Source organism: Anas acuta, chromosome 8 (assembly GCF_963932015.1).
Source record: "Anas acuta chromosome 8, bAnaAcu1.1, whole genome shotgun sequence".
Lineage (NCBI taxonomy): Eukaryota > Metazoa > Chordata > Aves > Anseriformes > Anatidae > Anas > Anas acuta.
This window is the reverse complement of record NC_088986.1, coordinates 6,247,280-6,272,900: the sequence shown is the minus strand read 5'-3', so window position 1 is coordinate 6,272,900 and position 25,621 is coordinate 6,247,280. Positions and strand designations below refer to the sequence as shown.

Genomic DNA, 25,621 nt, shown 5'->3' with positions numbered 1-25,621 from the left:
CTGTTTGCAGACTGGGGTAAGATAGGTGGTTTCCCAACATAAACACACTTTTTTTTCCTTCCTGAAAACATGGTGTTAATTTTGGTCTGTGGCTTCAGGATGCTGTAATGAAGAAAGGGTAGCAGGCAAATACATTCTGGATCTCTGAATCAGTAAGAATACGCAGCCAGCTTTGCTTTGTTTTTATTTTTGTTTCAGTAGAAACACACTTCCCACAATAACTTTTGAAACTTACACGTGGCACAGACGGGGATCAGTTCCAGTTGATATGAGCCTGGAAGAAGAGAGGGAGGAAATAACTTAATTGCTTTAGACTTTAGTTCAGCTGGAGTCGAGAGGAAAGAATCGGTGTGGGGATTTTTTTTGGGGGGGTAGGGGAAGGAATACAGCAAGAAGGTTGTGTTCTTGATGAGGAGAGCTCCTCTGCGGATTTTGTGAAGGTACTGTACAGCATGCTGCAGGGCATTCACAAAACAGGTGGCTTTATATTAAAAAAATACAGCACAAAACCTAACTCTGCTGCCAGTGATAAACAGCTGTGTTGCTTTCTTGGAAGTATTGCTGCACTTAGAGCATACCGTGTTATAAACAGCATGTTCCTCTCTTTTTTTACCAAGACGGGAAAAATAGGAAATCTGAGACTTTGGGCTAAACGTGACCGGAGAGGTTTGAGGGGTGGGGGATAGTTTTTTGGTGTTTAGTACTGTAATATGGGGCTTAAAAAATATAGAAGACATTGGGTAGATTGTGTGTTAATGTCAAATGCTGTGACTTTGCCTCTAAGACTTTTGTCATTTCACAGCCTATCTATCCCAGGTCCCTGAAGATCAGTTAATGTGTTAAAAAAAATAATGGGGGGGAGTTAAAGGGCAAAAAAGATGAAATACAGGAAAAACTGTTGATCTCTCTGTTCCTGGCTAATCTGAAACAGGCCCCCAGGGAATGGGAGAACATTCCCACCTGGAATTCAGATTTTGTGTTGAATGCAGCTAAAATTCAAGATTTAGTATCAGACAGTGCAGCTCCAGTGTCCTGCAATGAAATGCTAAAGCACACACCGCCTCTGTGTCTGTCAATTCCAGCATGCTTGCTTTTGGCACCTCTCAAAGATCTCACAAACTGTGTTGACAAAAAGCAATGGGAGATTGCTTCTTGCCCAGGTCTTTATATTCGGACTATAGCTGCTTCCTCTTTCCTACTCACATTTTCCCATATGGTGACTTTGGAAAATTCCTCTCTGATTTCGTTGGAAAGTGCAGGAAACTCGTTGGTAGAGGGTTGCCTATTACTCTCTCTAATTCTGCTGCTCACATCTGGAAAGGATCTGGCTTGGAAAGGGGAGACTTGCTCTGAGCTCAGCGCATGTAACTGACATGGCATGAGCTGAGGGAGCCTGTGGGGGCAAGAGAAATGTTCTTCTCCATTCATCTGATCTCTGACAGCAAAGGTGAGTTTCTCAGCACTTTATTTTTTTTAAAAGCTGTATTGCCAGACATCATCCAGCAGCCTGCCTTTCAGCTATAGCTTTCAGAATAGATATCAAATGTAAGCTACAAATTTACTTAACCTGTTGATATTGAAGGAGAGGATATTTTTTCAAGTGTGCATGTGTCCTGTAAGAAATGTGTGTGGAGAACAACAGATGCAGAGATGAGATATTTTGAACATGAGCCTGCTGTTCTTTGAGGTAGTTGGAATTGCTGAAAACCTACACTAACTCCTGAAACTTCAGTTTACTTCTGGAGACTGTGCCTTTTGGAGCACCCTGCCCCTGGGGCTGTGCTGCAGCAAAGTGCAGAAATCCGTGGTGCCTCTGTCTGAACTCAGAAAGATGCAACCACAGGGAACCCTGAACTTGCTTTCAGTGTAACTTCGGTCTCTGAGTGGAAGAGTCTGATCCAAACCCCTCTGACAGTGAGGGAAGAGTGCTCTTTTTAGTGGGTTTCGAGCTACCCCTTTAATAAGATTTCTTAATAATGCTTTGGATCAGGCCCAATTAAATTCATGGGAATGAATTTAAAAGGAGTGAGTTACTTCAGGCTTTCTTTGAACTAAAAGAAAATCAAACTCATGCCTGGTTTTACTGCCTGCTCTCCAGATGCAAGCAGATGTTTCTGTATCTGAAGTGTCTCCCTGTGGCACCAGAGCAGCATGCCCTTCAGAGGCATTGTAGCAGAATCATACCTACTGATGACAGTAGGGTGAGACTGTCTAGGAAATTCTAGTATATAATGGATGCACTACTTCATGCTATTTTTTTAACATTGTTTTTTGCTATAGATGTGGAAAAATCTGCATGTTGCAAATATATAGAGCCCAATACCAGTCATGATGTAACTGCTATCGAAACAGTGTTGGCATTGTTACAGCAAGGCTGCTCTTGACCTGTATTTAATTTTTTTATTCAGTTTTGCTTGTAAATATCTGTAACAGTAAGCTGATATATAGGAAAAAAATAACTTTGTTAGAGATATGATTCATTGTACTTTCTGAGATTATTTTCTCTAAGATTTCTGAAATATTTTCTGAGGTTAGGTCACCAAATACTAAGGATTTTACTAATCCCTTGTTGGCATGTTCATATGGCCAATTTTGATCTCACTGTTAATATCTAGCTATATTGCCATATAAGGAACACCATCTGATCTCTGGAATGCTTTATAAAGGAGATTAATTTCATTATATTCAGCTTTTACAGATATGGAAGCTGTGGAATAGTGGAGCAGGGGGAAGAGGGATCAAGCAAACAATGTTAAATTCTTAAAATCACCCAGCAAGTTGGTAGCAAAGACCAGGACCAAACCAAACCCATCCATATCTCAGGCCAGTGCTCTGTCCTCTAGTGCCACCCTTCTCCCATTTCTTCAAGTGTAAGTCAATATTTAAATAAATTATTTAACATTGTCATGACTGGGACTCAGAGCAGGATCTCTCCAATGCTTCCCAAGCACCCAAATTCTGCGGGAGCCCCTCAGTTCAGCTGGTGCAAAGCAGCAAATCCCAGGGATGCAAACAGAGCCGTGCTGCTCTGACAGGTGCCAGCCGGGCTCTGGTCAGTTCTTGTTTCTCATGCAAAGAAACCTGGAGTGGTAGGAGTATTTATTTCACAAGATCAAAAATCTGTTGTGCTTGTTGTCCTTAAAAGATGAGCCTAAATAAGAATTTCTCATCACTGCTGAATACAAAGGATAGTAGAAAGGGAAAAAAAGGAAAGCCATCCCCGGCTGTTACTGCAAATTGTTGTGTATAAAATTTGAGCAGAGCAACAAACGAGATGGGGGGGCTGGATGAGGGCCAGCTAGCTGATCTGGTAGATACCCAACTGCTGTTTGCATTATTTTAACCTGCTGCCAGAAAGATAAAAGCTGAGCGTTAGCCAGGCCTCTAAGGGTCGGATCAGCACCATCCAAAACCAATAGGCAGCCCGTGGGGTTTTCAGTAGCGGGGTGGTTTTGTTCCCCTGTTAGCCAGGGCTCCAGAGCAGCCCCTGAGAGGCATCCTGGTGGCTGGGCCAGTTTTCCAGCGCACCTCCTTTCCGTCCATTCTCGCTTCCCTGGGCCGGCGTGACCAGCAGCTACACACGAATAACATTGCAAAACCTCCTCTATAAACCTCCGGGATCAGCTGGCGTTTCTCAATATAAAAACACGCAATAAATAACGTGGGCGGGCAGGGGGGCGGCAACTGGGGACCCACGGGGGGTTTCAGAAGGGATCGGACCCCCCGGGGAAGGCCTCATGGGGCTGACCCCGAGCTCTCTCGGCTTCCAGGGGCGATGCCGGCCGGCGGCCGGGCGCTGCTGGCGCTGGGGCTCCTGGCTCTGGGCTGCGCCGCCGCCACCGCCGCCGATTTCCCCGAGGGCTCCCCCGAGAGGCGGCGCCGACCCCCGGCCCCGGCCCCCGGCTGCCCTCGGGACTGCGGCTGCACCCAGGAGGGCGTCGTGGACTGCGGCGGCATCGACCTGAAGGAGTTCCCGCTGCTGCTGCCCGAGCTCACCAACCACCTCTCGCTGCAGGTACGGGCCCGGCTCCCCCCGGCCCCCTCAGGAGCCCCGCTCCCCAGCACCACACAGCTCAGAGAGCGGTGACCCGGTGCTCAGCACAGCCCTTTGGAAAGGCTTGGGCTGCCGCCCAGAGTCAAGGGGGACATTTCACCCTAACTCTCCACACATCAAAGGAGGAAAAAAGATTGGATTTCTTCCCTCTTTATCCTCTCCCCAGCTCCAAGAGAAGAATTTTTGTCCAAAGCAATATACATATGTACATATATATATATATATATATATATATTTTTTTTTTCTGGCTAAGGCCTTCAATTCTGAGGTGTCTTTGAAAAGTATGGACTAAACTGCTTCATTAATAAAGTCTTTGGCAGCTCTACTTAGCTAAAGTATTGTAAGCACAGCACACTGGTCCTGACACAGAGCCAACCAGTGGCTCCCAGTGTCCTGTCTCCTCCAAGCCTCCTCCCTGCAGCCTGTGCACGCAGCAAGGAGTGCTTGAAGTGTGGCTGAAACCATCCCTCACGGGCCTAGAAGCAGCACCAGAGGGATGGATGGCCTCAACACGGGGTGACAGCCAGTGCTATGCTTGCTGGGCTGAGTGCAATGAGGATATTTTGGGGTCATTTTACCCAGGAAGCTGTAACACCACAACCGCAGCCATTGGTTACACTGTGGAGCCTTCATGTCTTTTCAAGACAAAGGCACACAATAGGAGACTCAAACTTCAGGTAGGAGCCTGTCCTGGACTGTCCACAACACGCTTTGCTGTTTGGGTCCTAGATCCCTATGACCAGCATTTTGGCAAGCATACTTCCCTGCCCTTGCTCTGACACCGCAGGACGTGAGCAGGGCTGGTGTGTGGCAGAGCCGTGGCTGTTCCTCCAAGGTTTGGTCATGGCTCCAGACTTCTCCACAGTGCTTCTTTGGCTCTTAAGCAATTGCTTGTTGTTTACTGCTCCTGTTTGCCAATTCTGATCAATGGTTAAAATGCAGTTTTTGTTCAAAGCTTTCCATCCAAGTGCTGTGTAGTTAGAAAAACCGTAATGTAAGCTGGCACCTTCCTCAGCAGATCTGTTCCAGGCATGTGCTAGCCATGGCTCCCACCTCTACTGCCAAAAGCAGAGAAGCTACTTTGAAGCAGCAGCTGTCACTTTCTGTGTATTAGCTTGGCTTCCAGCTCAGTGGGTCCTTGACTTTTTTAGTCCCCTAGATGCTAAAATGCTAGAGTCACTCATTAATGGTCTAAATGCTAGTAAGCCTGTTAATGAAAATCTGATGGCAGTCGCTTCCGACAGTAAAGCCATTGAAACTGAACTCAGTTTGACTCTCCCTGCTCATGACAAGTTTGCAATGGGACAAAAATTCTTCATTTTAAAAACAACATTTAAATAACAGAATAAACCTGAAACTCTACAGTGCCAACCTCGTAGCAAATGCTTTGCTGCAGCTACACGTTTGGCTGTGGCAGATGGATTATAAACCTTGCCAGGCATGATTGCACTCTGTGTGCTACCAGTCCATAAGCTGGATATTTATGGAGATGAACACAGAACTTGTTTCAGGCCTTCAAATGCTGCTGGGTTTGGATGTCTTGGTTTTGACATCCAAGTTTGGCTCATTATGAAGAGAAGGCTGTTGACAGTGATTTGACATGGTGGGTTCATTTCCAAGTTTTATTGGAGTTCATAGTCTGGGTTTTATTGGGATCCTTCTTGGATTACTTTGCTGATGATTAATCCTCTCCTTTTTCTTAGAATAACCAGATAGAAGAAATCTTTCCAGAAGAGCTCGCTCGTCTTCACAGACTAGAAACTCTCAATTTGCAAAACAACAGGCTGACTTCAAAAGGTAAGCCAGAAGATCCGTGAAGTGCACAGAGACAGAGCCTCAGCAACACCAGCTTGTGCAGTGGGCCCAGTGGCAGCTGATAAGGAAGCCATGAGGAGTGATGGACTCACTTGACTGGAGTGGTTGGCTGTAAGCATCACTCCTTTTGCCATCACACAGATTGTGGAGGCACTTTATCATCTGAAACATAATACTCAGTGTATAAGAATGCAGCCTTACTGAACCAGTGGAGGAGACCTGGCAGCAGTACTATGTACTGTGGCGTGAGATCTTCTCATCCAGGAAACTCCCTCCAGTCCGTCAGGCACATCAATGCAATGCACTTGAGAACCAGAAATGTCTACATGCTGAATGATTTCCTTCTGACTGGCCTCGTTTCTTAATTCACTTGTTTAGTTCAGTCAGTCAATGAAGTTTACTCCAGTTTGGTTCTCATTGAATTAAATATAAATACATATAACATATATTGCAAATATTGCAACTTCTCCCCTTCTAAAAGCATTTTCATTTTTGTAGGCAGGCTTTGTTTGCTAAGCCTAGTGTTTACTAGAGAAACTTGGTAACTGGTCGGTGAAGAAAGTAGAAGAATTTGGAGTAAATAATAAGACAGTAGGATATGCAATACAAAGGATGCAATTGTTCTTAACATGTGTGTTCAGTTGCTCTGATTTTTCTTACTCTTCTTGTTGCAATGATAGCAAACAGCTTTTATTGAGAATGTGGGCACATTATGCATGGGACCCAAACCATATCACTCTTACGTAACACAAGAAGGACTGCTTAATAGATTCAGACCTTGATATTACTACCTTTTGGGTGTGATGTTTCTTTCACAAGCCTCAGTGCAGCTCTAAGTTTTACGTAAGTTTTGACATGGGAAATAGCTTTGCCTTTGACTTCCAGTTTTCTAAGTGCCAGGTCAAAGTGTTATTTGCATCCTTTCCATTGTGACTGCAGTAGTGCTTGTGTGATCAGCTGGATGTGGGGTGATTCAGCTGAAAATTAAAAATTATTGGAGGACGATTAGCTCTGAGCTGGATCAACTCTAAGCTGGTTACTGCATGGCTGTATGGGATTGTGGGGAAGCAGCACAAGAGAAGAGTTACAACATGCAGCTACTGGTGTTACTTTGGCGACCTCATGGTCATAGATCAGATTGATCTGATCATTAAATGACCTCAGATTATGTCCTGCCAAGAAAAGTTATCTGCAGATTCATGAAAAAATTACAAAAGAAACTTCTCAGATAGCATGGTTGCTGCAAGCACTGATAATCAGCTGTACAGCAAATCTACGCCAGCTCTGTACATGACCCCTGTCAGCGGGGTGGGCCACAACCATGTATGCTTATAATTTTTAACAGTCTGCCATTGTTCTTAACAGTCTGTGTTGGCTTGATTTGGTTTGGTTTTTATAAAAAAGCAACAATAGGTCTGAATCAGATTGTATCAGTGCCAATGAACGATATCTAAATCTTCTGTTAAAATATTCTCTGAGAGAGAGAAAAACACCCTCTGGTATTTTCAGTCAGAGAGGCAATAGGGTGCCAGTGTTACTGATCAGAGCTATTCCTGTTTCTAAGGGCTGCCAGAGGAAGCATTTGAGCATCTGGAGAACCTGAATTACCTATACCTGGCAAACAATAAGGTAAGAGGCTCATAAGGCTTTCAGAGCTCTTTTCTAATTGGGCTCTGAAAGTTGAACAAGCAAGTTTTCAATTCTTTTAAAAATAGATATCCTATGGATGTAAAATTGTCCAAAAGTGATATTCTAACGAAGGTTCATTTAAGGTCAAGACAACCAGTTAGAGCCCGAAAAACTTAGAGGCTACACATGCTGGTATGTTTTGAATGCTTATTTCTTTGTGTGGTTGGTGAAAGCTTTCCCTTGTGTGTGTAGGGAGATATGGAGAGCCTCTGCACCTATAAATTACCCCTGTATGCAAATAAGCTGTGGGGGAATGGTGTAAAATGCTGCATATCTCAATCGGATGAGGCTGGGTTGAAATACCAGTGAATAAACGCATCCTAGTACCTGTGTATGAGCTGTCAAGATCTGCAAAATACCATCCAGTTTTCTCAGACCCCCATTCACAGTAGGTTTGTTCAGGGCGGATATCCACACACAAGTGAAACTGAGCAGGTAATGAATTTATTCTTTTTGCTGCAGTGGTAGGAGTTGAATTTCTTTTTTAATGGAAAAGATCCCATCTGGAGGATCCAAGATGATTTGTCATGACAGAAGCACATTTCCCTTCCTGCCAAAGCAAAGAAGCAAAATGTCTACTCATATACCCTTACAATACCACCATACCCACCCTTAATGGTGGTTCCCATTATGGCTTTTTCTCTGGTCATCTCCCACAAATATTTTCAAAGAAATGGGATGCCACAGAAAAAAGTTAAAAATCAGGCAGAGCTTCTTTCGTCTACAAATACCCTTCCCTTCTTCCTTTGCTCTCTCTCTACATATCTATATGTGTGTCCATATATACATATTTTTATTATCCTTTTATAATCTGTGACCCTTTGATGTTTCATTTATATACATGTGGCCACACTGAGGTTTCAGTCATGCCAAGACATTTCCAGAATCACTCCACAGATTTCTGTGTGGAGTGATTGAAAATAGAACCCATTCTTTAGTACAGTAACATTGTGTTCTTTTCTCTCTTTCAAGCACCATTTCCATATAACAATCTTGGCAGTTAATAACTCCATAAAGAGGAACAAGCCAGACTGTGACTAATATTCCAGAACTTCGCACTCCAGTTTTCCCTGTGTGACAAAACAAAGTGTTTGGTTTTTCTGGCTTTACTGCAGAGAGAAAAGGATCCCAAAAGAAAATGCAAACATCAGCGAATGTCAGAACTAGTTATGGTGAGAAGTTGTGGACCCACAAAAATAACACATTTCTTTATAAATCACAAGCCAGGACAAACCAGATTGGCTTCAAACTGCATCCACTCTGCAGTGGGAAATGATGCAGATCAAGTAACTGTGGTGTCTGGAGGAGAGCAGGGATTTGCTGGTAGTTTGCTCCTTGTTTTATTTAATATTTTTTATGCTTTATCTTCACTTGTGATCCCACCAGATATTATCTTTCATTAAACGAGCTTAGCTAGTTGGAGAAAAAAAATATTGTAATGGACTAAAATCCTGCAATGGCTTATGATTAAAAAGTACTTTAAGTAAAGAATGGTTGCTGTAGTTTCCTTTAGAATTTTTCATCGCACTCATGATATGTATTAATTAAATAGCAGCTACAATAAGCATTGCTAATAACTGAAATCTCTCCCATCAAACTGTAGATCTTGTCCTGAGCTAGTATATTCATCTAGTATACTGAGACAGTATATTAGATGAAGCTGTTCGGTCACCTTTGATTTTGCTAAATTACAACAATCCAGCAGTAATCCTTCAAGCAGTCAACCAGTGGAGATCAATTAGCCTCATGACTAAGTGCTGAAATGCCAAAGCAAAGTTCTAAGCAAGTGAATGCTCTTTTTGGATGAAACTTCTCTTTCTCTTTCCTGTGGTTCTGATGTTTTTTATTTCACATATCTTAGACATTCACTTTGTGTTGTATGAAAGTTATGACCCAATAGACGGTGTTTCAGGAAAAAAGCTTTAATGTGCCACTGTGTATGAAAGTGATTAAGTTTATTTCCTGTGTCTGTTATCTCAGTATTATGTTGTGGTAGAGACTTAGTTCTGTCAGCCCTTCCTAATCAGAGCTGAGTGTCTTTATGCACTTCCATGAGATCATATCTCCCAGGTCAGGAGGTGAGAGACTACCAACAAAGTCAAGGGCAGTGCTGTGGCAACAGTGGTATTACACAAACACCTCTTATTTCCACTGCTTAGGTACTATCTGTACATATAGATAGAAGGGACTGAGAGATCTTTCCACTCGTGTTTGTGATCATTAACTACTTAAGACAGCTTAAGGATTGCACAGGTGAAGATTAGAAATAGTATATAATGTACTTTAACCCTTTAAAAAAATACAACTGTATTTTGAGTCCAGTAAGTTACAAGTTAATGGCTATAGTACATCAATACACACTTGACAAACTATCACAGAGGTTTTACTTTAGGTAAATACATAGTATAAGTGTTGGGTTAGATCTTCAGTAAAGTGTCTGTTCTCTCATACATTATTCATCTTCCAAATAGTTCTGTTCTTACACTATTATTAACAACCGATTGCTCTTTCACATAACAGTGCTGTGAGGAAGAAGCTTTACAAATTCAAATAATTTCAAGCTAGAAGGTACATTCCTACCAGTTCCCAGAGTTTTCAGTCATGATCTCAAAGCCCTAGAGGACAAAAAATACAGTGTCTCCTTAGAAAAGAGTCCTTCAGAGTATACATAAAATATTTTATCAGTTGTCTCACTGCTACTATAGTTAATATATGTAACCACAATGGTAGCACGTGCCTACTGCAATTCAGTAGTCTTCTGTTTATGTACTGAAGGATCATATCTAGCACAGCATCATGTTGAGAATTTGTTTCCCAGGGAATTTGTTTTCCATCTTGATGTATAAGTCTGCTGGGTTCATGCTTTCCACAAAATTGTCCTTCTGTATTTGGTTTCTGATGCATCACTTCATCAGAACAAGGTACCCCCATACAACAGATCTTTGCTTTGAAGTTCCATTTGATATCCCGTCATTGAACTCGGAAACATCCCTGCCCTTTGGGAACCTGTGTCCTTTGTTGAAGAGATCATTGTAAATGGACACAGTACTGGAACAAACACACGAAGTGACACTTCCTCTCGCAACCAACATACTTTCATTTGGGAGTAAACAGTAGGCCAGTGTGAGGTGGGTTGGATTTTTTTGGCACAGCAGACTGAGGAATTATGAACAATAACAAGCAATGCATTTGCTTTCAGAATAATAACTTCTTGACTTCTTCCACCAAAAAGAGGCAGGATTCTTCCAACCAAAACAAATATTCACATATCTTGGAGCAAAAGTCTGTCTCCTTCCTGGAGAGATTAGTGAGTGAGGACAATTTGTTTTTGTTCATACAATCTGCATTCTGTTTCATTTGCTTTTGCCCGTTCAGAGAAAATAAATTTGCAAGTGTTTTGTTGATGGCTTTATACTTGGTCAAAACATTTGTTGCATTTAATTGGAATTGCCCCTTATATTTCTTTTTCAGCTAACGGTGGCTCCAAAATTCCTCCCGAATACCTTGATCAGTGCAGATTTTGCAGCCAATTATCTCACTAAGATATATGGACTCACATTTGGACAGAAACCAAACTTGAGGTAAGGGATCAGAAAGTGAAACAAAAATAGTGTGCTGCTGCTGCTTGGAGGTAGCTGGTGAGTTAAAGAAACTATCTGGCTAAGCCATTTTATTGCCTCCTCATACTTTTTTGAAAGAAGCTGACTACTGGTTAATTTCACCATCAAGGATCAAATAACCTCTCAGACAAATACATTCCAAGGTCTTTTACTAGCTGCCAGACACTTTGCATAGATAAAAATTATTTTGTCTCCATTTTGGCTATGCTTCAGTTACAATTTAAAAGGAAGAGCTTCAGTTTCTCAAAATGGGGATTTATGGCTAGAAATTGCCAGATTTTTGTAATCCATTCATTAAAAAGAAGAGTCACATTGAGTGTACAGAACTCAATACAGTTGAGTGTAACTCAACTATGTTGAAGTTAAGCATAGTTACCTTCCTCTGGTGTCTGAGGTCTCTCTGCTAGTTTCAGGTTGTGATTTTCTCAGCTGAATACAGTGCAACACATTAGTCCATCTGTGTGTAGACACATCTCCTGTGAGATACAGTCTTTTCCAAAGGCCTTTTGGGTAACCTCTTTATATGGACACTACAGTATCTAAATCCTGCAGAGACATCTCAGGCTCCTTTGGTAGCAATTTATGCATCCAATTTGGAAGCACTTAATAATAGCTGACCCAGTTGAGCTCCAAGAGCCCAATCATGTGATGAATTGAGGAACTCAGTTCCCTCTGATTTCACTGAGAGCAGAAACTATTCTGCTTATTAGGCCTTTAGTCTCATAGGCTCTTGGTAGTTGAAAAGACAGAATCGGGCATTGATTTCTGGCAATATCTCATCATAAAAGAAGCAAGATTTATATGTGTTCTTCCTAAATTTGAGTTACTTAAGCTGCCATATACCAATTTTATATTAAAATACTTGCACTTCTTCTGAAGTGATTTTTGCAACAGCATTCATTTTAATAAGAGTGATAACTCATTAATTTCTGAAATTGCTGATATCACATCCTAATTCAGTTGTTTCATTTGGTTTATTTGCTCCCAGCGGAGTTCATGGTCTCACACTGATTATTTGGAAAACAGCATTTTCTGAAAGGCAAATATTTGTAAGTTAAAAGTACAGCTGACCATGAAGGGTGAGCTTTATTTTCATGTGGCTCTGGACCTCCTGGAGTGTGTGATCACACTATTGTGTTTCCATTCTGAGCCTTTCCTTCCTTTCGGAAAGATGTTGCCAAGTTCTCTGGAACTGGTAGAGAGTCCAAGCCCACTTTTACACTGTGCTCTTTTTTGCAGCTTTAATCTGTCTCCATGATTTTATCTGCCTGCTTCATCTCAGGGTACACACAGGGAATGAAGGGGTAATAGTGATCAGTAAAGTCCTGTAATTTCTTTTGTTAAAAAGAAGTGAAATTATTTTATTTAGCAGTTAAACCAGCAATAACTTCATAGTTACTTCATAACTTTGTAACAACTTCAGTTGCTTTATACAGAATTACAACCAGTGCAAGGAAGATTAAATCTTTTTGTTTGTTTGTTTTAACCTGATTGGAGAAACTCTTTGGTGAATATTAAAGGTTAAAAGCAAGAAAATAAGAAACCTTCTTTCTCTAGATCCCAAAGGGTCATTAAAAAAAAAAAAAACACTTCTACAGATATAAGTTTTAACCCTCTTGAGTAAAGCCACAACACTGATGTGTTTTGTCCCTCTTAGACAAGTACAAAGCTAGGTCCAAATGACAAAACTGAAATTTAGGTTTCAAAGCATTGTGCAATCTCAGATTTGCATTCTGTTATTTGTTAAGAAGGTGAGGCTACTTATGAAATTCATATTCACATCCAGGTTTGGAATTAAATAGACCTACATTTTGGAGAGTATTTGGACTAAGCATTTGGTTGTGCATTTGGTTATGCCTCCCTAAATTAAAGGGCATGCTTTGAAAACAACTCTAATTATCTCAAGGAAAGAAGAATAGACTGAACCACAATTTTTCAACAGCTTTCTCTTGGTAAAACAAACAAAAATAGGTCTAAGTATCTGTTTATCTTTCTTCTTCTTCTGACAGATCTGTGTATCTTCATAACAACAAACTTTCAGATGCTGGGTTACCCGATAGCATGTTCAATGGCTCTGATAATGTGGAGATACTCATCATGTCCAGCAATTTCCTGAAATATGTTCCAAAGAATCTCCCTCCAGCCTTATACAAATTGCATTTAAAGGTAACGACACCAAGCTTCTGTATTCCTTTACAGTTGTGACAAAAGTACTATGTTTGTATGGGATTCAAACTGCACAGCCAAGTGATTTCAGTTCACCTGAACACATTCCCAGGCCCACTGTAAGTCTTGTAGCTATCTCCTTACTTTTTTCTAAGTAATAGAGTGTTTTTGCAAAACACGAAAATGCTCACAGGAGATAAAAGTGCTTTTCAGTGTTTTCAGGAGAATGAAAGGCAAATGCCCATGTGGTAGCACTGTTGGACCCTGCTTGAGTATAATCATATTAATGCCTGGTAGTACAAGAAGGTAGATAGATCATTCTTCATGGCCATTCACTAATTGGCCTACTGGTTAAGTTTGCCACTGATGATGGTGTTTTTCCTGACAGCTGCTTACCCCCTAGATGTTGGCTTTGCTCACTTATTCCTATCACATAGACTGCTGTTCCCTATCATCAGTGATTTTTGTTTGCTACCGAACTGGCAATTCAGTCAACACAGAGAAAGTTTGGATCAGTGATTCTTCACTGCTACAACTTCTCCATCAGTAGTGTAACAGCAGAAGTTGTGGTATTATCTACTCTCCAGCATTTTTAATTCCATGTCATCTGATTTCAATAAAAACATTTCATGATGTCTGTGCTAAAGTTCTTAGCTTTTTTAGCAATGGGAGAGCTGCAGTGGTGGGGAATCCTGGTTCCGTTTGTTTCTCGTGTTGACAGCTCCTTGGACGTGTGTAGACTGAAGTCTGTTATCAGCCCTTGGTCTTATGCAGTTCTGTGTTGCCTCCAAGCTTTCTTTTCCCTTGAAGATTTCGCTGCTAAATCCCATTAAAGTCTTCTAGAAAATGGGCTTCTGTAGCTTGAAGAAGGCAAAGGGTCTGATCCTTTAAATTTCTCGAATTTCTCTGCAAAGTGTGAAGTTACTAAACCCCTGGGTTTTATTGGCATTTATAAGTAACTGTTATCTCCCAAGGGAAGGCTCAACTTTGAAGACTCTTTGAACTTTTATCCTTCCCCGCTGTTGCCAACTGTGTTAAGGGCAGAGAAGTGGGAGAGAGAAACAGGCATTTTGTTTTAAAGTGCACTGCCTGTCAATAGTGACATTAAAATTGATGTTTTGAATGGGAAAAAAAACAAAAACATAACATTGAGAAATGGGAAATAGCAAATAGTGGGCCAAAACGGATTAAAAGTACTGTAGGTGTGACAGGTCTTTCCTTTTCTTTTGCTGTTCATTGAGATACCCAGCTGAATCAGTCTGTGGTGGTATCCACTTTATATTAGTTGGGACGTATATCTCATTTAGCCTGCCAATCATATTATTGCATATACCTTAACAATGGAAAGTTTAACATTCAGTTTCAGAGTTTTATATATCCTTTTATAATTCCTACAGTACCCGTATGGAATTCCTAAATGGAATTTAGTTTTATATTTTATTCATATCTGCCTGCTGGCTACTCCAAAGCCACAATAAGCAATAATTATTTTGGAAGGAGTAATTATTTTGGAATGTACATTGCAGAAACTGTGCCTTTTCAAATGCTGAATACTAAAAGAATGTCTGGTTCACAGCTTCCAACCAAGCATTAGTTGCCTAAATTACATTGTAGATTTTCACGTAGGTGCAGGGACTACGAATACAAAATAATTCCTCCTGGGGTCCCAAATTCTAACTCAACCTAAAAATTCCATGGGAAATCAATAAAAAGAAGTTGTAATATTTTAAGCTCTTATTTGTATGTATTTCTTAGGCAGAATTATAACATCCCCTAAAAACAACTCGTGTCTGCCTGGTATTAAATTTGTTTGCCTGGTATTAGCTGAGTAGAACTCGAATGTCTTATGTTGTTTCATGCTAAATAATGTGCTATGTTTTTCTGGTGACTCTAGAACAACAAGCTAGAGAAGATTCCCAAAGGAGCCTTCAGTGAACTTACAGGCCTGAGGGAGCTGTATTTACAGAATAATTACTTGACTAATGAAGGAATGGACAATGAAACTTTCTGGTGAGAATCACATCTGTAGATTGAACCTGTGTTTGTGAATGTCTGCCTCCTCTGGTTCATCTACTTAAAAGTACATTTATTAAAAACGGCACTACGTTATGCATTTCTCTGCTAGCTCCAGATGAAAAGGTGTAGATGTAGATGCTGCCATTGAAAAGCAAAGGTTGTGGTGAGTGGTGTGAATTCACACTCCAGAGTACTTGTATACGAAAAATAGAACACTGCACATCAGACTGCACCACTCCTGATGGCCACAGACCCAATCATGTGAGGTGCTATCTGCTGTCTGAGAACAGGCAACCAGAGTGATGGTGCAGGCTGGTCTCTGTTCTTCCAAACAAGTCAGAAGTGAGGCTACTCAAAACTTCTCAGTATCAAGGGCAGTTCACTGGAAGTTAAGGCCAGACATTCATCTTTGTTAAACCACTTCTCTGTTTCTGTGACCCGAAATCAGCAGCCACAGATACACAGTTGTGAATTCATCTGGGTAGATGAATTCATCATAGAATTCATCATAGAATTCATCTACCCCAGTGCAGAGAGACTGCTGGAGGGGATGTAATGGTGCTGCTCAATAGCCAGATGGCTGCAAAAGCTTTTCTAGAAACTGGTGCGACTGAAAAAGCCTTTGGCTGTCCTAAATTTAGCCTGGGACTTAGCGCTTCAAAATGTTAACCTTTGTCTCTGCTTGCACTGAGTGCTGCCCTTGTTTTACCTGAAAATCCAGGCCTGCCTATAACTTGGTGTGAGTTATGTAAACTTTTCTGATCTCCAGCAATGAAAAATTTCTTTCCTTTTCCACATCCCACTCCCAGAAACCTCCTGTAGTATTTTACTTTAGCTCTGTTGTGTCAGGTAATGTTGGCCGTATCATTTCTGTTAAGATTTCGATGAACAGAGTACAGTGGCTACACCAAAGGCACCAGTCACAGTCAGCAGAGGGGGTGGATATTACGCTGCTGTTGTGATATTAACTGTACAGCACAGCATAATCCTATTGGAGATGTACCCAACTGGGGAGGCATTACAACTTGCATCAATGAAGTGCTTTACCCAGAAAGTGTATTTGTTCATTCAGAACATACTTGGATAGCTCTGAACAACAGCGTAGTAACCAGTGAGTAATGTCTGCAATGCATTAGTTCTTGTATTTCCTGAAAACTTTCTAGTCATCTGCAGCGGGTTATGTAGTGCCATGCAGATTAGTCTCTTCGTAGGAGCTCCTCAGTCCTGGCATATAATACCACTGATCCACATCCAGTTGGTGTAAGTGGCTGGTCTGAGGATTTATTTTAGCTTCAACTGAGTCCATGGAATCCAGATTCAGTAGCTTACACAAAGCAGATCTAGCCCTGACTCACTTCCATAATGCTGGAGGGTCAGGAGAAGTTCAGTATATTAGTCTAGGACACTGAATTAGCATTTCTACTTTCCATAAGAGCAATATTTCATCATCTCAAAAGCAGGCTTGCTTTTCAGTTTAAATATACAATTTCAGAGACAAAAATACTCTTACTTGGACTATATTTTTGTGAAATTGAGAGCTAAATTATATTTTAATGGTGAGCTTTTTTGTGAGGCACTGAAATTGTTCACATTGCTATTTGTACTGGCAAATGAGAGAACATTAGACTGCAAAACTGATCTCAGGTCTCATCCAGGTGGCAGGGTTTGGGTGTTTGTGTAGTCTAGCAAGGTTCTCTGCTAGTTTGGCCATGGAGCAATGGCAGAGCCTAGTCCTTAATGGCAGTGTGGGAGCTCCCTGTTTTGCTGTCTCCATCAGTCATTTTGTGAGACAAAAAAGGGCAGTAACAGGAGAGCTGTGCCAGGGAGAAAGACTCTCAAGCACGATTGTAAAGACTGTAAAATCCTAGGGGAAGCTGATTATCATTTCACCTTGCAGAATCTAAACAGAGAGTGTTTTCTTTCCTGCTTTCCCAAGGAAACTGTCTAGTCTCGAATACCTGGATTTGTCCAGCAATAACCTCTCACAAATCCCAAGTGGTTTACCTCGAAACATCGTCCTCCTTCACCTGGAGAAGAATGCAATTAAGGTGATTGGCAGAGATGTCTTGACCCAAATTAAGAACCTTGAGTACCTTCTGCTCCACAATAACAAACTAAAAGCCCGAGGTATTCACCCATTAGCCTTTCAGGGCTTAAAGAAACTGCACACTGTCCACCTGTACAACAACATGCTGGAAAGGATTCCCAGTGGTCTGCCCCGACGAGTGAAAACCCTTATGATCCTTCATAACCAGATCTCTGAGATTAACAGGAATGACTTTGCTACCACTTACTTCCTTGAAGAGCTGAACCTGAGCTACAACAAGCTCAAAAGCCCCCAGATCCATCGGGAGGCCTTCCGTAAATTGAGGCAACTAAAGTCCTTGGATCTTTCTGGAAATCATCTCAGCACAGTGCCTTTTGGTTTCCCAAAGAACTTGCAGATTCTGAAACTGAAGGAAAATGAGATAAGCATCATTCCAAAAGGGACTTTGTCTGGGATGACAAAACTGCGGGAACTGTATTTGAGCAACAATAAACTGAAAGTCAATTCCATTTATTCAAGAGCATGGAGAGAACTCAGCAGTCTCCAGGTAGAAACATCACCTTCTCTAATTGTGTTAGTAATGCTGATGTCCTCATCCGTCTGCCTAAGCCAATTTATGTAGCACCAGTACTAGCTTTGCTTGGTACTCATGCTTTGGGCTTGCATTGTAAGTGCTGCATGCTCTGTTTCTAGCAGTAGAAATGGTGTGCTGTTGTGCCAGAGGTGAGTACCTCCCACTGCTGACCAAAGTGGTGGTCTGCCATGTACTGCTAATTCTGGGAAATGTGAAGACATTTTTGTTTCTGAACCCTAACAGTGTCCTGTATATTCAGCTAAACATTAACAAATGTTGTCATTAAAACTGAAACTATGTGTTTCAAATAACTTGTATCCCAAAAGATCTAAAATCAGCACCGAAGAGAGAGCAGAAGGAAGGAATGCATAAACAAAAACACTCTTAATACTCAAAGCCCCCACATCAGCTTATAGGCAGTCAGGCCAAGCTGCAGGATTTAGCAGCTCAGCTGGCTAAGGCACCTGGATAGCAGTTAGGAGGTCTGGATTCAATCAGCAGTCTTGTCATTTGCTTAATTGTTGGAGAAAGTTAAACACAAACCATAAGGCAGGCAGGAACAATCACATTTGCGCTGTGCAAAATGACCTTTCAAAATTGTTACACTGGCTGAAGGATTTGTCTGCATTTCCTTTTAGGCAACAGCCTGTGTCCTGCAGTAAGAGGTTTTACCTGTGTCATATGGCAGCCATCTAGGGTGCATATGGGTAGGGCACTGTACAAGCAAACTTTGTACATCTGAGAGCAGAGCAGGGATAAAGAATGTGGAGTATATGTCCTACCGGTGCCCAGTGTGTTTTCAGACATTCCAGGCATTTATCTATGTGAACATTGCTCTTTCTGTTGTCTCTGGAAATAAATGAGCATGATTTTTAGGTAATGTAAATCAGCAGTGCAGGAACAGTATCTGTAGCGCTGTTGGTTTGCATCAGCCATAGATTTGGTTGGTGACTTTAGTGATACATTTTGCATTTGTTTGGTGCCTCGGTGATGTGTGCGTGCCTGCGTGTGTGTGCAAATATATCTGAGATGGAATGTAGGTTGGAAGGAAGCTGGTGATGAGAATTACAGACACTGGAAATCTTTCACTGCAGTAGCTTAATGAAATGTAGCCATTGTCACCTGCCTTTTTTCAAATCCCTCAAACAAAAATCGGTCATTAGGCAGCTATAGCTACTTTCTTGAAAGGCCTGATTCATTGCAGTTTCATGATACTTTTATGCTGTGGTCACTCCCCTGTAGTCACTATCAAGCCAGAGCAATGCATTGCTGAATGAAACATGGGCCCTTCAGCTGTACATACCCCACAGTAAACACTGTTCATTTTAAACAAGGCTAAGGTAGTAGCATGTATTGCTAGACTAATGGCCATTTTTGGCTGTGGCTTTTTCTTAAACAGTCTTAGTACTTGTTAGATATTTCCATAGTAGTATACATGAATCTGATTTTTTAACATTGAGGGCTTAACTCTGCACTTGGCTAATGAGTTAGTGCACTGGAGATTGGACAGATAACAATCCCATAAGATCCTGATTGTGCAAGTACTTAGCATACAGTGCAGTCCACACTGTTTCCATGGAAATCACTGAAGACTATCTATTTGCAATTGCAAAGCTAGGCATTTGCATAATTGTTTGCCAGACTGGGATTATGTGGAGAATAAAAACACTGAAATCATGACAATCATCCGCAGAACTGTAACTCTGGAAAATGTGTAACTAGTATTTTGGCTTGGTGCTATGAAAATGCTACAATACAGGATAACAAAACACTTATTTTGATCCATTTCCTTGCTTAAGCTCATCTAAGAAAGTATCACAGACTTTAGTCCTGAATGTCTTTGTTCATTGATCTATGTGAGAATGTTTTTAGGTGTTTTTATGTGTAAATTTATCTAAAGTAACCTTATCTAGGGAAGCATTTGCAATAACAGCTTCCAAAGAATATTCTCAAGCATATCTGAAACCCAGTCTGTTTTAATTCACTGTAAATAGTCATGGGCTAAAGCTTGGGGACAGACATAGAGAAATGTTCATCTGTGTAACAAAACAACATGGTATGGCATGTGAAATCATGACATTAAATGTAAGCAATGTAAGAGAGCAGAATTGTCACAGCCACACTTACCTTGATGAGAATTAGTAGTAGTAGATTAAATCAGTTTATGCTACAGTTAATATCACTTAAGTTTTCCACCATGAAATCAAACTCAATCTTTGTGCATGGCTGACAATTTACAATTTCCACTCTACACACAGCATGTGTTGTTTTCCTGACCTCACCAGAAGGTAAAGGTGCTGAAGCAGACTCACCAAAGTACCATCTGAAAAATAAAGCATGCTTCCAGATGAATTTCAAACCCAAATCCTGGATAAGCTTTGCGTAAACATCTTATTTCTGTGCTGCTACCATACTATTTTTTTTGTAAATGCACATATGCATGCACTATATCCTTATGTATGTATGTATATATGCACATAAAAGCAGTGGATAAAATTTTAAAGGAGAGGGGTATGTGTGGATATAGCCATCCTTTAAAAGCTCATTTGTTGTTAAGCTCACTTCTCTTTTTGAAGTGCTGCTAATATTTACATTCAATTATTTAACCCTTGTTGTCTCTTCCTTGCAGTCACTGGACATGGCTGGCAACCAGCTGCTTTCTATCCCATCAGGCCTGCCAGAATCTCTAGAATATTTGTATCTTCAGAACAACAAGATCACAACCATTTCAGAGAATGCTTTTGAATCCACACCCAAAATAAAGGGAATTTACCTCAGGTAGGGTCAGGTTTCTACTTCAATGTGCAAGGTTTTTCTTCTCTATCCACTTTATAATTGCTTAGTTTTCAGAAGGTATTTAAAATACTAACTTTCTAAATAAGCATTTTTGTTTTGTAGAAATGTGATGAAGCTATGTTAATCTGCTCAGAAAAGACATATGTACACATAACATGCTTTTTCTCTTGACATTGTCCATGCCTTATTAGAACGGATTAGGCACCTTACAAATTCTGGGAAATTAATGTTTAACAACACTATGTCGTATTCCAATATTTAGCTGTGAACTAAAAGTTTACAGTCCAGTTATAGGACTTCAGCATTGCCTTTGTCTGTTAGCCCTGGATTTTGGTACCGTACAAAAAAAATATCTGTCATGGGGCTTCTATGACTAATCTTGATGTGCACATTTCTTTGATAGTTCTGTTAGAAACAGATGACAACGTAATCAACTGTCACAAATATGGCAGTTATGTAACTAAATTTAGAAAGCTTTTCTGTTTTTTGCTTTTTTTTTTTTTTTTTCCTACTCTGTCATTTGGATGAGGACCTTGTTTATTAAATTGTGTTTTACGGGTGGCAGATACTGACCTTTTTTACACATAATGTAAAGTCACAACGAAGTAGCTGATTTAAGCAGAGTTATTAAGGATTTAAACCACAAGAAGTGAAGCCCGAATCTGGCACAGTAATATATTCAGTTTTAATGTAACAACATACTATTGAAAATATTGCTTAGAAGTAAAATACAAAATCTTCCAGAATATGTGATTAAACTGATCCCATGTTCAGGAATGCCTGCTGTCCAACATTAAATATGGCCTTGTTTTGTCTGTGTGCAACAATACTTCCCTACAGTTCTGAATCATACCTTTTTGGATGAATGATTCCATACCAAGCAAATAAAATTAAAATGTCTGGTGTAAATTAGAGCAGTCTGTCTATTCAGCTGCTCATATTTATGAGATTTTTGTGAATGCTTGGATGCAAACCAGAAACCACATACCACATTCTATATTCCTGTATAAAGAGAAAAAAAGAAATTTGCAGAACAGTTTTGCTGACATATTTAGGAGGCAACTCCACCCACGTTAAACTGTATTTCTTAATGGGAGGCAATTAATCCATGTAATAGTGTGAAACAATAATATACATCTGGAATATTAGACAGAATACAATTTTAAGCGTGTTCAAGAGTAAGGAACGAAGCAGGAAATGTGATGGGTTCTGAAACTTCTTATTAGTTTATTTACATTCTTGGAAACCAAAATAACATGAAAAATTATTGTATGTTGCCATGTTTCTAAAGAGATACTTTGTGCCGGTATTTCATATATTGTGGGAGAAGAATTAAACTGTCAAGGGATGACATGGAATCTCATGGAAAAGCAAGTTGCACTTTGAAATATTGGCAATGGAGCAGATGCCTTTCCTCTCTGGGAAGGAGAAAGCAGAACGCCAAGAGAAAGAATTTGTGGGGGAGGAATTTCAATATGATTTTTTTTCCTTGTAGAGTACCTTTATAGAGGGGGGAGCAGGGGCTGGGTAGAGAAAAGTAGGAGGTTTTTTTGAGAGTGCGACCAGTGAACTAGAAATCAGTGGGAGATAATTAATGTTTCCCAGTATTTTCCTGCAGGGTCCTTTGCAATGATATGCAGTGCTGTCAACAAGCTTTGCTCAGTCACTTTGCTTGCTTGCTTGCTAATCTGTACCTGCTTTCCCTTTCTTTTTATGGCCAGAGGAGTCAGTACTCTGCAACCTAATGTGTCCAGAGTTGGGGGGGGAAGCGGGAACAAAAAGTGAGGGGTCTGGAGGGGGGAACATTGATTTTGAGCTTCAACTTTTTATTGTCAGCCAGAACCTTTGTACACTGTTCAGACACTTGAAAGATAATCATCTTTCCATATTCCTCATTTCAAAATTCAGTTCTACATGAGGAGAAATCAACAACAGCATTTTTGGCGGTTCTGCTTTCTTTACAAGGGCTGGCATCTCTGAAGTGCTGTTGTGGGTCAGAGTAAAGTCATAGTAACTCTGCAGAAAGATTTTCTTGTAGTCTCCTTTCATTTCTGTGTTGGATATAAAAATGGGCTTATTTTAACAGTAAGGTCTTTTGTTTGTTTGTTTAAAGGTTTAATAAGATTGCAGTTGGAGCACTGAAGGAGAATCTCTTCCAAAGCCTAAAGTACTTACAAGTACTGGATATTGAAGGCAACCTTGAATTCAGCAACACTTCAAAGAATAAGGATGACTCAGAAGAGGAAATGGAAGATGAGGAAGAGGAAGAAAACTGAGATAAAATGTGAACTCACACAAGTACATCATGTTGGAGGTAACAATTGAAGTTTAGTTAAATCAGAGAGTGAAGTTCTTACACTCTCAGTAAATATTTCCTCTCTGTAAATAATTCCAATTACAAGTATGATTGAAGCATAACAAGTAGATGTCTGAGACCTAGATTCAAAGACTTTTGCTAAAACATGACCAGGAATTGCATAATTAAAAAAGATTAAAAATACTTTTTTTTTTTTTTTTTAATTGAAACAGGCAGTATATGCCTTTACTTTATCAGACGCTGTGGACTTCTCATAGCACCTCCGGCTTAGAGCTACAGCAGAGACAGTAGATAAATATGGAGGTCATTATTTACCAGTTCTGTTTTTTTTTTTTTTTTTTTTTTTTAATAAAGGTGTTTGATGATATTTTTAAGTAACTAGTTCAAAAGGAAAACAAAGAACGAACTCCAGTTTACTGATGCAGAAGACCATGTGAGCTGAAAGTGGATTAAAAAAAAAAAAGACAAATTAAAGGGAGGTAGTCCCAGCAGTAACTTGTAAACATGGCATTAAGATGTAGCCTGTCTCAGGCAATCTCTAAATCACTGGCCACTGAACTGGGTTGGAAGATAATACTGTACTTGGAATATTTCGTATGGAAAGTGTATCCATTTCAGGTCACTTTTGGAAACGTTATTAAGAACTGGACTGACTCTTGGTGCAGGTTAGCCATGCCTAAGTTCTTAGAACAACCTATGCTTTTGCTACTGATAAGTCTTGACAAGGGTTCATTGCTCACTTCACCCAGATTCACTGAAAAGCCTCTTGCCAGATACAGGTAATAATTGCTGCTGACTTTGATTCCAGACTGGTGATACTAAAATCTCAGCATTCCATAACCAGTCTGACCAGCCACTTGAACCTCTTTTCTTTTAAAATGCAGAGGACAAGATGAAAGGAAAATTATATTTTAAAAGTATGTATTTTTATTCCATAAGAATATGTATCTGCTTTATGCATATCTTAAGCCTTTTATATTCAAAAAGGATGATGAGGTTCAAGACACTGCCCTCTACTTTTGGAGAGCTAAACACCAAGACTTTGAAAGAAATGTTTAGTTTTGTCCCAAATCACATTTTGTCATGGGAAATGGCACAAGGAATTGCTAGGAATAGTGCTAATTCACTGAAATGATGAAGGAGGTTGGAAAGGACAGAAGTTACTTGGAAAGTTAAACGTTAGACCTTCAGGCTATGCTCTGTCAAATCTTTGTGGGAAAATAAATAATTATGTTTAAAAACTAAGAGTATATATAACTTCTTTATCAGCACATTGCTGGTTTGGTTTGGGGCATGTGCAGCTTGTCAGCAGGCACTAAATTTAGCCTATTCTGTATTCTGTTATGTAACTTATTTTGTTTTTCTGATGTTTTGCAGGAAAGCATATGGAAAATTACATATATGTCTATGTGTATATATCTATATAGATATATAGAGAACACTTAGCAAAACGTGCAATGAATTATGCAGAAACTGTTATGGCACTGGGCCAGGCTTATGGAAGACAGTGTGTTACAGTGCCTTATTCAGGGAGAGACCCTGAATGCCTTTCCAAAGCTTCCAAATCATCTTATACAAGACCCAGGATCATAAGGGATTGCTCTGGAACTCACAAAAGCTGGCTTTTGTTTCTTCTGTTTTTCTTCCTTCACTGTTTCCATCTGTAATAACAATATGGGACTGTTTTGAACACATGCCTTCAAATGCTGTTTTTGTCACTGCATTTTAAGTGAACCATGTATATGCTTCTTTTTTTTTTCTGCCACCCCAAAGAAGCTGTTGTTGATCAGGCAAGATGAGTATTTGCAGTAGTTTCATGTGTGGAGCAGTATATGAGGCATTTGGGTCATCAAGCAGCAATAATATGTCTGGATTAAACTATTCCTCTGTTAGAACAATGTGTATATTTGGATGAGAAAAACAAATTAAGGCTGGATCCCAAAATATTTTATCTCTACTGCCAAAGCCTGCAGTATATGCCTGTTTTAGAAAGGTTTTAAAATAAAACAATTGCTCTTGTGAATATATATAAAAAAACTATGTCTACCTTCCAGAGGTTTGTATAGTTTGTGTCTTGCTGTTATTTGTCCATGTGGCAGTTGTGTGAATGTCTTGGAAGATATGTCCAGAAGACTGAGTAGTGGTATGCAGTATGTATGATATATGTGGCAGAACTTATCATATATTGTATATCAGTACATTAGAAGTGAGACTAATGAAGCAAAAGAGATAAGTGAGTGTGAGGGTATCTTAAGAAGAAACTGTTAAGCATCAACTGAAATTTCTTTGTTTAGTTCAAGTCTTGAGACAGTACCTGCTATCGTACTCTCTTAAAGCCTCACCTGTTTTATGATGTTGAATATTCTCAGCTCCTGTTCAAATTACAGAAAATGAAGAAATCAAGGAAAAGAAGACTTACAAAGGTACCTGGATGGCAAGGTTCCCTTTTGATTATAATGTCCTTCATCTGAGGTAGCTAATCTGCTTGAGGAAATGGTCTTTTCTTTTGAGGATTTCTGATTTAACA

The 25,621-nt window shown here is 40.1% G+C and overlaps 1 protein-coding gene across 5 annotated transcripts; it reads left to right on the top strand.

Moving 5' to 3' along the window:
• On the top strand, positions 1–25,147 carry PODN (podocan). 5 transcript variants are annotated; one of them, XM_068690159.1, is made up of 13 exons: positions 1–440; positions 1,255–1,447; positions 2,690–2,870; positions 3,771–4,015; positions 5,758–5,851; positions 7,434–7,498; positions 11,030–11,139; positions 13,188–13,344; positions 15,239–15,354; positions 17,297–17,954; positions 20,611–20,759; positions 22,891–23,091; positions 24,472–25,147. In XM_068690159.1, exons 4-12 carry the CDS (start codon positions 3,776–3,778, stop codon positions 23,051–23,053), a joined length of 1,752 nt encoding a protein of 583 aa, XP_068546260.1. In that variant the 5' UTR covers positions 1–440; positions 1,255–1,447; positions 2,690–2,870; positions 3,771–3,775; the 3' UTR covers positions 23,054–23,091; positions 24,472–25,147. The 5 variants fall into 5 exon arrangements, with proteins under 5 accessions (XP_068546260.1, XP_068546261.1, XP_068546259.1 ...); XM_068690158.1 differs by lacking the exon at positions 2,690–2,870 and having other exon boundaries at positions 6–440; positions 1,322–1,447; XM_068690157.1 differs by lacking the exon at positions 2,690–2,870 and having other exon boundaries at positions 7–440; positions 1,260–1,447.
• Positions 25,148–25,621: the final 474 nt, after the last annotated feature.

Coding starts and splice junctions, on each gene's coding strand:
- PODN (XM_068690158.1), top strand. CDS start 1,411: ATGTTCTTCTCCATTCATCTGATCTCTGACAGCAAAG. Junction 5,852..7,433: donor CAACAGGCTGACTTCAAAAG/GTAAGCCAGAAG, acceptor CCTGTTTCTAAG/GGCTGCCAGAGGAAGCATTT. Junction 13,345..15,238: donor TATACAAATTGCATTTAAAG/GTAACGACACCA, acceptor TGGTGACTCTAG/AACAACAAGCTAGAGAAGAT.